The sequence below is a fragment of the Suncus etruscus genome, chromosome 1, assembly GCF_024139225.1.
Source record: "Suncus etruscus isolate mSunEtr1 chromosome 1, mSunEtr1.pri.cur, whole genome shotgun sequence".
NCBI classification, from domain to species: domain Eukaryota; kingdom Metazoa; phylum Chordata; class Mammalia; order Eulipotyphla; family Soricidae; genus Suncus; species Suncus etruscus.
In genome coordinates, this window is record NC_064848.1 from 154,066,907 (window position 1) to 154,079,316 (window position 12,410).

The 12,410-nt window shown below is 45.1% G+C and overlaps 1 protein-coding gene and 1 pseudogene across 1 annotated transcript in view; both read left to right on the forward strand.

The window, feature by feature from the left end:
* The first annotated feature begins 2,966 nt into the window (after positions 1–2,966).
* The window catches only part of RABEP1 (rabaptin, RAB GTPase binding effector protein 1), a 111,343-nt gene continuing 101,899 nt past the window's right edge, over positions 2,967–12,410 (forward strand). Inside the window, exon 1 of the mRNA XM_049774319.1 lies at positions 2,967–3,216. Within this exon, the coding sequence (XP_049630276.1) occupies positions 3,183–3,216 (34 nt within the window). The 5' untranslated portion in view covers positions 2,967–3,182. The remainder of the gene's footprint in view (positions 3,217–12,410) is intronic.
* Positions 10,301–10,417, forward strand: LOC126028166 (uncharacterized; annotated as a pseudogene).

The window sequence follows — 12,410 nt, forward strand, 5'->3', positions numbered from 1 at the left end:
TACTAACTGCTCAAAAACTCAAGTCTGAATTGTAGTACCTCTCCAGTGTTAGCAGAATGTGAGATGAAAATACAATTATGCAATTTAGCTAAATTATTTGAAATCAGTGGGGGCTGAAGAGAGTACTGTGGGTAAGGTGCTTGCCTTGAATGTGGTTGAAACAGCTTTGCTCTCCAGTACTCCACATAGTTGTTTGAGCCCAATAGGAGTGAGCCCTGAGTGTAGAACCAGGAATAAGCCCTGAGTAAAGTCATGTGTGGCCCTCAAACAAAACAAAAATATACTCAAATCCAGGACTGAAAAGATAGCTCAGGGTTTAGGTGCTTGTGTTGCATTTTCTGTTTCTGGTTAGATTCCTAGCATGTCATATAATGCCCCAAGCACTACCAAGGGGAGTGCAGTGCCAGGAATGTCTCCTGAACACTTATTAGTGTGGACCCCAGCCCAGTCACTTCTCAAATAAAAATCACTCCGGTCTCTGGTTGTGTGTGTGTGTGTGTGTGTGTGTGTGTGTGTGTGTGTGTGTGTGTGTTTGGGGGGGGGTGGGTTCAAGGAAACAGGTACCTTATTAATCCCGAGATATGTGTTCAGCAGGACTCAGGCTAGACCCTGCAGTGCTTTGGGACCATGTAGAGCTGGTACCGAACTCTGGACACCCTTTTTCTTTCTTTTTTTTTTTTTTTTGGACACCCTTAAGTAAGAACTCCAGCCCTGTTAAACGTTAATATACTCTATTGTAAAATCACTCCACGTGCTGTATCTCCAACCCCAGGTGAATGAGTCTGAATCAGGGTTGCGCAAGAAATATTCCAAACCAGGGGCCGGAGTGATAGCGTAGCATTGGTCACAGCAGTAGGGCGTTTGCTTTGCATGTGGCTGACCTAGAACAGACCTAGATTCAATCCCTGCCGTCCCATATAGTGCCCCAAGCCAGAAGCGATGTTTTTTTTTTTTCTGTTTGTTTGTTTGTTTTGGGGCCACACCAGGTTATGCTCAGGGGAATTACTCCTGGCTATGTGCTCAGAAATCGCTCCTGGCTTGGGGGACCATATGGGACGCAGGGGATTGAACCCAGGTCCGTCCTGGGTAAGCCACCTATAAGGCAAACACTCTACTGCTGTGCTATCGCTTGGGCCCCAGGAGCGATTTCTGAGCACATAGCCAGGAATAACCCTGAGCATCATCGGGTGTGGCCCAAAAACAACAACAACAACAAAACAAAAAACAAAAAAGGGGGCTGGATAGCATGGAGGTAGAGCGTTTGCCTTGCATGCAGAAGGATAGTGGTTCAAATCCCGGCATCCCATATGGTCCCCTGAGCCTGTCAGGAGCAATTCCTGAGCATAGAGCCAGGAGGAACCCCTGAGCCCTGCCGTGTGTGACCCAAAAACAAAACAAAAACAAAAAACAACAACAAAAAAGAAATATTCCAAATCAGGCTGAGGTGAAAACACGTATAGTTTGGCAGTCTTCTACCTCATATTTCCTACCTTCTGTCTGCCAGAACTGTCATTTTTATTGAGTACAGAGACCCACCCCTGAGGGTGGTGGGGCAGTAAGTACAGTGTAAGGACAGATATCTCAGGCTATCCTGAGCCAGTCCCAACCAGGATTACAAGTAAGACAATCTCTGTTTTGGGGGTAAATCCAAGTTGTAAATAAACAAAGGAACCAGGGATGATCTTTGTTTTAGATATATTAAGGTGTAATCTAACACTCTATGTTTCTATTTTGACAAATATATAACTTTGAATTTCTGGATCCTCAGATTCATACACTTGTCTGAAGTGATGAGAGGAGCCTCAGTACTATTGGACTGTTGACCCATGGATAATGTCTTCTTTTCCAGCCTGTGTTCTGTTATCAGCAATCTGTGGACAGAGGAGACCAAAGGCTTAAGTGCTGTGACCCGCCCACCCCCACCCTCACAACAACACACACACACACACACACACACACACACACACACACACACACACACACTCAGCTTTCCTTTAGCCAGTTGTAGGATGCCCATACTCTCTGGGCTGGAAAGAATGAACCAGAGGAACAGGTTAAGGCCTAAAGGCATATCGGGATGTAATTCTGGACACTAGTTCCCCCAGAATAAAAATCCTAGCGAGGGGCATTGGGCCCCAGGGGACTCAAACTGCAGAGCATACAGTTTTCATATCACTTCCACGTCTCCTTATCCCCTTCCTAGATGCAGAAACTGTTTCTGGCTTTATGCCCAACATCTACTCTAGGCATGCTCAAGTCATATTGTAGTCGGTATCTAACAAAGTGAGTAGGAGACAGTTTCCTTCCTTCCTTCCTTCCTTCCTTCCTTCCTTCCTTCCTTCCTTCCTTCCTTCCTTCCTTCCTTCCTTCCTTCCTTCCTTCCTTCCTTCCGCCAAGTTCAGGGGTTACTTCTGTCTCTATGCTCAGAAATCACTCCTGGCAGGGTCGGGGGACCATATGGGGTGCCGGGATTCGAATCACCTACCTTCTACATGCAAGGCAATTGCCCCACCTCCATGCTATCTCTCCGGCCCCAATTTCTTTCTTTTTATCACACACACACACACACACACACACACACACACACCCTTAGCTTTCTGGCAGATGAATGACAGAGTCACTGGGATTTAAAATGACTAGCCCAAGGTCACACACACAGCTAAACTAGGCCGGCAGAGGCTGAATGTAGGTTCCTTTAACCCTCGGGCTCCTCGGTGGTATTTTTTCCCCCTTTTCTGTGGTTTGCCTCGGAGCCGGAGTGGGAGACCAAGAACGGTCCCGAAGAGGACTTTGTCCCCTTCCCCGGCGCCCTCCGTCTGGCCTCCCTTCTGGTCCCCGGAGCCTGGACTCCGGGTGCAGGGCGAGGCGGGCGAGGCGGGCGAGGCGGGCGAGCGAGCGAGGCCCCGCCCTCCCTCGGGGAGCGGTCACGTGCGCCCAGCCCCCCGCGCCTGCGCACCGCTTATTTCCCGCTGTCAGGATGAGGAGGCGGAGGTCGGCGCTCGGGTCCGTCTCTGCCCGCGGCTGTGGCGGCGCCGACGGCTCCGGCCTTAGCGGTTCTTCCTCCCGCTGCGGCGGCGGCGGCGGCGACTCGGTCGACGTCTGCGCCGCCAGCTGAGCCCCCCCCGGAGCCCGGGCTCCTCCTCGCCGCCCCTGCTCGCTCCCCGAGGCGGGCGCGCCGGGCCATGGCGCAGCCGGGCCCGGCTCCGCAGCCTGACGGTGAGGCGCCCACCATGGCCGGCGCGGCGGGCGGGCGGGCGGGCGGGCGGGCGCGGCCTGCCGGGCCGAGGTCGCGAGGGCGCCTGAGGCGGGAGTTCCCGGGCGAGGCCGCGGGCGGAGGCGGGAGCGCGCGGGGCCGGGCCGGGCCGGGGCGGCGTGGGGGTGGGGTGGGTGGGGGCGGGCGGCGCCGGGCGGGTCGGGCCGGGCGGCGCAGGGTCTGGGCGCGGGGAGCCGGGACCGCACGTGCTTCCGCCCCCCGGGAGCGAGTGGAGAAGCCGAGCAGGAGCCTGCGCCTCTGTGCGTGCAGCAAAGCGCCGCTTGCAGGGGTCCTGTGCTGTGTGTGTGTGTGTGTGTGTGTGTGTGTGTGTGTGTGTGTGTGTGTGTGTGTGTGTGATGTATGCTGCTTGCGGGGATCTTGGGTGTGTGTGCATGGATCTTGGGGATCGTGTGTGTGCTGCTTGCGGGGATCTTGGGTGTGTGTGCATGGATCTTGGGGATCGTGTGTGTGTATTGGGTGTGTGTGCGTGGATCTTGGGGATCGTGTGTGTGTATTGGGTGTGTGTGCGTGGATCTTGGGGATCTTGTGTCTGTGTGCGTGACCGTGACCTTCCCACCCAAATCCTAGTGGCCGAGCGCCGTGCATCCAGGTTTGTGCCCAAAACTAATTGGGGCCATAACTGATTCTCACGAATAACTGGATTCAGCAGCTTCCTGGGAAGGACGGTATGGCCCGATGAGAAGGATCAAGCAAGAACAGGATCTCTCGTTAGCAAGCTTGTAGCAAATGACTACAAAATTATATATATATTCTCACTTATGAAAAAGAATATAGCAATATAAAGGTGAAACTATAGATAGTAATACTCTGGGTACATTTGTGTAGAATGATCAGGTCGAGGTCAAGGAAACACTTGTCTTTCATAGCATTTTTGTATTTTGGGAAGTAAAATGAGTCCTGTCCTAAACCATCCAGGTGGTTTACCAGACTTCTTCATGATGCTCAGGGAACGCTCCGAATTCTACTTGAGAGAACGAACCACCACATCTTTCTTTCCAGACTTGCTCTCTGGTCTTTGTCAGGGTCCCACTGTTTAATTAATTAGAGAAAGATTTTCAGTGTATTTCAATGAACAATGTGTTTGCTTGATATCTTAAGTGTGAGTAGGATATTGGGATATGTCTATAGAGCTGGGGACATAGTGGCCACTTAAAAACTTGACTTTCTCTAGGGTTTTCTTAAAATAGCCTTTAATGAAAACTTGACGCTGGCCTCTGGGAACCTGAAACAATGCTATCAGACTTACGGGTTAGTTACTTTCCTGAAAGTTTACTCCAAAAAGTCTCTTAGCCTCTAGTTTTAGGTTTTCTTAAATTACTTGGGTGTGTTGGTAAAGGCCACTAGAGTTGTTTAAGAATGTGTTTCCTATACCTAAAGGAAAAGATACACATTTTTGTGTGATTATCTTGTGTGAGAGGAAGCGTGTTTTCAGGCTTCTTTTAATTCTTACCTGCATTTGATGTCAGAGAAGAAAACTTTGGTTTCACACAAACCCTTCTTTGTTACTGACAGTCAGAATACAAGGAGTTCTCATGAATTCTGGTTCAGCTCTAGATTGGTAGAGATTTTTAATTGGTGGCTACCTTTTCTTGAGTTGCATATAAACAAATGTCTAGGATAGCTCAGGTGACATGACAGTCTGGAATCAAAATTCTCTGCCTTTTTCGAGATTTGAAGTGGTCTTTTTTTTGGTAAATAGTCAGAAGTGACTAAGCACTTGAAAGAGGCTGGGGAAAACTAGCTTCAGGAAATCTTGTAGTTTTGGCTATTCTTAGTAAAGGTTTATTCTCCTTTTTTTTTTTCCAAATCCCGTGACTCTACTGTGAGATTTAATTTGCATGTATTGCATTCTTTATTTTTAAATAGTTTAGCAAATGAGCAACAACAGCTACTGTTTACAAATAGAGACGGAATTTTTAAGTGCTTTGTGTCTGAGTGTTAGATGTTCATCTGGGGATATAGTTTCTCTTTGGATGAAGTCTACTTAACACTTTAGTTTTACTGAGTTTAATTTCCTTGAATGTCTAACCTTGCTGATTTTCAAACTGGAGCAAATGCCGGGTTTATAGCTCAATAGAACACTCGGATTGCGTAAAGTCCTAGGTTCAATGTTGCTCAGCACTGCAAAAAAAATGACAATGATAAAAGTACTGCTTAGCTTTGTTCATTTTTTTGTTTGTTTTTGGACCACACCTGGGCCGTTTGTGTTTTCTCTTTTTTTTTGGGGGGGGGGCATACCAGGTGATGCTCAAGAGTTGCTCCTGGCTAGGTGCTCAGAAATCGCTCCTGGCTTGGGGGACATTATGGGACAGCAGGGATTGAACCCAGGTCCGTCCTGGGTCAGCTGTGTGCAAGGCAAATGCCCTACTGTTGTGCTATCGCTGGGGCCCCTTGGTGTGTTCAAAGGTATATTTTCATCTCATTCATCTCAATTTGTTAGGTTAAGAATTGTTTTTAGGGCCTGGAGCATCCCATATGGTTACCCATGCCTGCCAGGAGATATTTCTGAGCACAGAGCCAGGAGTAGAAAGAAAGAAAGAAAGAAAGAAAGAAAGAGAGAAAGAGAGAAAGAGAGGGAGAGAGGGAGAGAGGGAGAGAGAAAGAGAGGGAGAGGGAGAGGAGAAGAGAAGAGAAGAAAATAAGAATTGTTTTTAGGCATAAATTGAAAGACAAAAATATATATTTTTTAATATTTGAGCCATACCTGGTGGTGCTCAGGGGTTAGTTACTCCTGGCTCTGTGCTCAGAAATTACTCCCGGAAGGTTTGGGGTCTGTATGGGATGCCGGATATCAAACCCAGGTCTGCTGTGTGCAAGACAAATGCTCTACCAGCTGTGCTCTCTCTCTGGCCCCAAAATTAATTAATTGATTTCTCGTTCTTCTCTCTCACTCTCACTCTCTTTTGTTTGTTTTTGGGACACACCTATTGACACTCAGGGGTTACTCCTGGTCAAGTGCTCAGAAATTGCTCCGGCTTGGGGGTCCATATGGGAAGCCAGGGGGATTGAACTGCGGTCCATCGTAGGCTAGCGCTTGCAAGGCAGATGTCTTACCTCTAGTGCCACTGCTCCGGCCCCCCAAAATTTCTTTTTATATTTTTCATTGGGGAGGGGGTTTGGGGCCATACTCAGTGGTGCTCAGTTGTTACTTCCTGCTGATTAGACTTCTGGAGGGGTTGGGGAACTAGTCAGAACTGGGCACTGAGCTGGGGTTAGCTGCATGCAAAATTCAATATCTGGGAGCCTGAGTTGTTGTTTTGTGGTGCTGGGGATCATGTGCTGCCCCCAGCAAAATAAGACTTGTAAACTCAGGGATCTTGCATGCAAAAATGATACTCCGGATCTTTTAGCTCTCTATCTCCAGCACCTCATGCCTATTATGTCTCCAACCCTAAACCCCCAGCCCTGCCAGATGGAGCCCTAGCAGACCCCTAGTACTGCTGGGGTGGCCTTACTGCCCTTAGCACTACTGGACCAAAGTGGCATTGCATTATCCTCCTGAGCATTAAACCTTACATCCGGGTTGGCCAGATACCATCCCCAGGAGTGCCCCTGGGCTTAGTCTTATTTTTCAGGAAGGATATCTCCTTCCAATTTAATTTTCATAGCCAAACAAATTTTAGTTATTTTACCTTGGAAATCAACAGTTTTGTAGGACTGAAGATGTGCCTCTTGGATATGTGAGGCTAGCATTTGATTTCTGGCATTAATCTTTTGCTCTAATTTTACTTTAATTTTCCTTTTTAAGTAGTGCCTTCTTAAATCCTATTATTGGAGATGGGAGATTAGTTTCAGAGTGCTAGAGATGGGAAGTTTGGATTCCTTTCATACAAGATTCCCTGAGCACTTCTAGGAATACTCTCAGCTCTGAGCTAGGAGTAATTTCCTAACATGGACCTGGAGAAGATAAAAATCTGAAACAACAAAAATCTCAAGTCTTATCATTAAAATGTGTGGTGGTGGTGGTGGTTTACTGGCTGTGTTTAGGACTTAACTCATGGCTCTCTGTTCAGGGATCATTTTTGGCATCCCAGGAGACCAGAAGTGGTATCAGAGATCAAAACCAGGTTAACCACGTGTAAGGCAAGAGCTCTACCTGCTGTACTATATCTCTCTGGCCCTAAAAATGTATGTATGTTAAGAATCTTGTCTTGGGCTGGAGAGATAGCATGGAGGTAAGGCATTTGCCTTTCATGCAGGAGGTCATCGGTTCGAATCCCAGTGCCCCATATGGTCCCCCGTGCCTGCCAGGAGCAATTTCTGAGCCTAGAGCCAGGAATAAGCCCTGAGCACTGCCGGGTGTGACCCAAAAAAGCCACAAAAAAAAAAAAAGAATCTTGTCTTTTCCTGTCTTCCAGAGTAACCACTATTAAGTTTTCAGTCATTTTTGACTGAAACATTTCATAAATACTGCCATTAATTTCTGAAATGAATATCATTTACATACCTAGGTGCTACAGCTTATTTACTTTCATACATATTTTATTAATTTATATGGTTAGGGCTGGAGAGATAGCACAGCGGTAGGGTGTTTCCCTTGCACGTGGCCAACCTAGGACGGATTCCTGTTTGATTCCTGGCATCACATCTGATCCCTGAGCCTTCCAGGATCAATTTCTGAGTGCAGAGCCAGGAGTAAAACCCTGAGCGCTACTGGGTGTGACCCCCCCCCTCAAAAAAAAACCCCATATGATAATATGGCATTATTGTATGCTATAATACTACATGTATTCTCAGGAAGTCCTTTATTCAGAAGAGATGCATTATTAACATTTAGGAATCCTGTTTTATTGAAGAAGCAGGCATAGTGAAGTATTTCAAGTTCCACAGCGAGGTGCTAGGTAGGCCTTGATTCAAATCAGGGCTATTTAATGCCAGAGCTCTGTAGTCTATTTATTAAATCCTGGAGTACATTCCATCTCTGCAATAAATTATTCTTTGTTAAAGAAATTATTTTATTACATACTTGTACCATACAAGATTTGTTTTTCTGTCATGGACAAATAGATTTTTTTTCAGTCCTTTAACATTATTTTATAAGCAGTGCTATACTTATACTTTCTTAGACTGCTGAATTAAAAAGTAGGAGTTTGGAGTGGTTTAACTTTTGTTGTTGGTTTGTGTTTATTTTGGGGCCATGCCTAGTGGCACTCCTGAAATCACTTCTGGCAGTCTTGGAGTACTAGATGGGATCTCCAGGGATTGAACCTGGATTGATTGCATGCAAGGCAAACACCCTTGTAGCTGTGCTATGCGTTTCAGTACCTGAGTGGTTTAAATTTTGATGGTTAATTAATGTAAGAAAAGTTATCAGTGTCAACAGAGTATTAGAGGTGTACTTACCCAACAGTCTTATAAGCCCAGCATAAGTTAAAAACCCTGCATCAGTTATTTAAAATTTTTAATTTCAGGGACCAGAGAGATAACATGGAGGTAAGGCATTTACCTTTCATGCAGAAGGTCATTGGTTTGAATCCCAGCATCCCATATGGTCTCCCGAGCCTGCCAGGAGTGATTTCTGAGCATGGAACCAGGAATAACCCCTGAGCGCTGCTGGGTGTGACCCAAAAACCAAAAAAAAAAAAAATTTTTTTTAACTTTATATTAAAGTAGCATTATATACTTCAAATAACAGTGCTTATTCTATGCCAACTCTTAAGTTAACTAACACGCTAAGAAATAATAGTGATGAACAAAATGTAGTCCCCTTTCATAGCTTAGTATATCAGTTGGACATTAGGTAATCCTACAGACACATGTGTAATATTTAGTTAGCAAATATTAGTGCCTACTACTTGCTAAGCTCAAGTCTAGTTACTTAGAGTACATTAGTGAAGAATTAATATATAAGTATAGTACATTAATTACTAATCTTTCCCTAGTACAGGAAGAACAGATACTAAACAAATTATATGCATTGTTAGAGGAGAAAAGTAACCAAAGTACTAATCCCCATTGTCCCTGCCCACACCTCCTTTCACCCAGTCACCTGCAGTTGCTTCATCTCTCTTTCTCCCCTCCTTTACTGTGTTTCTTCCTCCCCACCCCCATACTCTGGGGTCAAGGGTGATCTAGGCATCTCCGTTATCCTGTTATACTGACTACCACATATTAGTGATATCATTCTGTATTTATCCTTCTGGCTTACTTCATTTAACATGATATCTTCCAGTTCCATGATGTAGTGAATTGTGTGATTTTTTTTTTTATCATTCCTTACATATGTGAAGTGGTCCACTGTAAATATATATATTTTCATGATCTGCTAATCTGTCATTGGAGATCAAGATTGATTCCAAATCTTAGTATTGTATGGAGTGCTGGAAAGAATAAGGACGTGGTAATTATATATATTTTACCTGACACCTGAGGATGGAACTGTCTTTGAATTTGATATGGGGATGAGAGTGGGTGGTTCAGGTTTCATCAGTGGTGCTCAGATGCTATTCTTTTTTTTTTTTTTTTTTTTTTGGTTGATGCTCAGGGTCACTCCTGACTCTGCTCAGAAATCACTCCTGGCAGGGCCGGAGAGATAGCATGGAGGTAAGGCGTTTGCCTTTCATGCAGGAGGTCATCGGTGCGAATCCTGGTGTCCCACATGGTCCCCCGTGCCTGCCAGGAGCAATTTCTGAGCCTGGAGCCAGGAATAACCCCTGAGCACTGCCGGGTGTGACCCAAAAACCACACACACAAAAAAGAAATCACTCCTGGCAGGCTTGGAAGACCACATAGGTTGCTTGGGATGGAATCTGGATCAACTGTGTGCAAGGCAAACACCCTACCTGTTGTACTATACTCCAGCCCCACAGAGGCTATTCGTGACTGCTCAGGAGTGACCCATGTGGGTACTTGGTGTTGAGCAAGGCAAAATGAGCCTTGTATTAACTGTCTGGCTCCTATCTTTGAAATATTTTATAAATTAACTTAATAATTTCCTTTGAGATCTTTGTTCACTGCTGATGATAATGTTGACTAATCCAACCTTTTTGTAAAACAGTATTGACATTCTTCAAAAAACAAAGAATTGTGCTCGCTTTGGCAGCACGTATACTAAAATTGGAACGATATAGAGATAGCTTTATAGATATAGCATGACCCTTGCACAAGGATGACACGCAAATTCATGAAGTGTTCCATATTTTTTCACTTTGATCACAATAAAAATTTAAAACAAAATAAAAGAAAACCCCTAGGAATTGAGCTTCCGTATGCTCTACTAAATCTACTTCTGGGAATATACCCTAAGAGTCCAAAACACAGAGCCAGAAAGGCATCTGCACTCTTTTGTTCATTGTGCATTATTCACAAAAGCTTTAATGTAAAAACAACCCAAATGCCAAAGAACAGACAAATGGATAACGAAGCTATGTTATATCTATCTACACAGTGTAATACAATGCAACAGTTAGGGATGACATGGAGAGTATCACGCTGAGTGAAGTGAGTCAGAGAAAGGATCAGACATAATAATGATCACACTCATTTTGAGAATTTTTTTTTTTTTTTGGTTTTTGGGCCACACCCATTTGACGCTCAGGGGTTACTCCTGGCTATGCACTCAGAAATCGCCCCTGGCTTGGGGGGACCATATGGGACACCGGGGGATCGAACCGCGGTCCTTCCTTGGCTAGCGCTTGCAAGGCAGACACCTTACCTCTAGCGCCACCTTCCCGGCCCCTCATTTTGAGAATTTAAAGAAACATAGAAGAACAATACCCAGGCATAGGAATGAAAGCCAGGAGGACTGGTCCTTAGTGGAAAGTTTGCCACATTGGGGAGGGTACGATTAGGTCAGAGAAGAGACCACTGTGATAATGATTGGGGAAAAGAATCCTCTGGACAAGAACAGGGTTGTGAAAAGAGGTAAAGAGGTAAAGTGATATTCACTGTCAGTAACAGTATTGCAAACCACAGTGCTTAAAAGAAAAAGGTATGTGCCAGAGTGGCTGGTTGGTTTGGTGAGAGTGAAACCAGGAACATTGGTGGAGGGAAGTGGGCACTGTTCAAGAGATGGGTGCTTAAACATTGTATAACTGAAACTCAAATCATGAACAGCTTTGTGACTGTATCTATCTCACGGTGATTGAATCAATCAATAAAAGAAATTACCTTTGAGATACTATAGCAGGAAGGACTCTTGTCTTGCATGTGTCTAATCCAGCATCCTATATGGTATTGGGATTAATTTCTGAGTTCAGAGCCAGGAGTAACTCCTGAAGATTGCCATGTGTAGCTCCCAAACAAAACAACAGAAATTTCTCTTTGAGACATTTTAGTAATGATTTATAGTGGTATCTGATTTTCTCTATGATTTTTTAACCTCTAAAGATTAAAAAGTTTTTATTCCTATACCATGATATACAATAGTTATTTGTAGAATTTAAGACATTTTTTGTTCAAACACCACACCCACTGCCAGTGTGTCAGTATCCATGTCTCAGGGTTCCCTCCTATTCCCACACACATTCCCTTGTCAGACTGATTCTTGTCTGTTATCATTGTCCAATTTTATTCTAGAAATGGACTGTTTAAATTTTCCACTTGTCATACCTTTTTTTTATTTTAATGAAGCAAGGTAATTTTTATTGAACAAAACATACTTTAAAAGATGAGATAGAGGAAAGTTTTTAAGGGACAACATGGGCTTCCCCAGAGAGGAAAAGCAAGCAAAGAGAGAAAAGTGTGATACATGTTCAAGGGAAAACAATGGGCCCCAAGCACTACCAGCTGTGAACCCTAAAACAACAAAAAGTATACAAATAGAAATAATATGGGTCAGAGAGATAGCATGGAGGTGGAGTGTTTGCCTTGCATGCAGAAGGACAGTGGTTTGAGTCCTGGCATCCCATGTGGTCCCCTGAGCCTGCCAAGAGCGATTTCTGAGTGTAGAGCCAGGAGTGACCCCTGAGCGCTGCCGGGTGTGACCTCCTCAAAAATAAAACCAAAACAGGGCCCGGAGAGATAGCACAGCGGTGTTTGCCTTGCAAGCAGCTGATCCAGGACCAAAGGTGGTTGGTTTGAATCCCGGTGTCCCATATGGTCCCCCATGCCTGCCAGGAGCTATTTCTGAGCAGACAGCCAGGAGTAACCCCTGAGCACCGCCGGGTGTGGCCCAAAAACCAAAAATAAATAAATA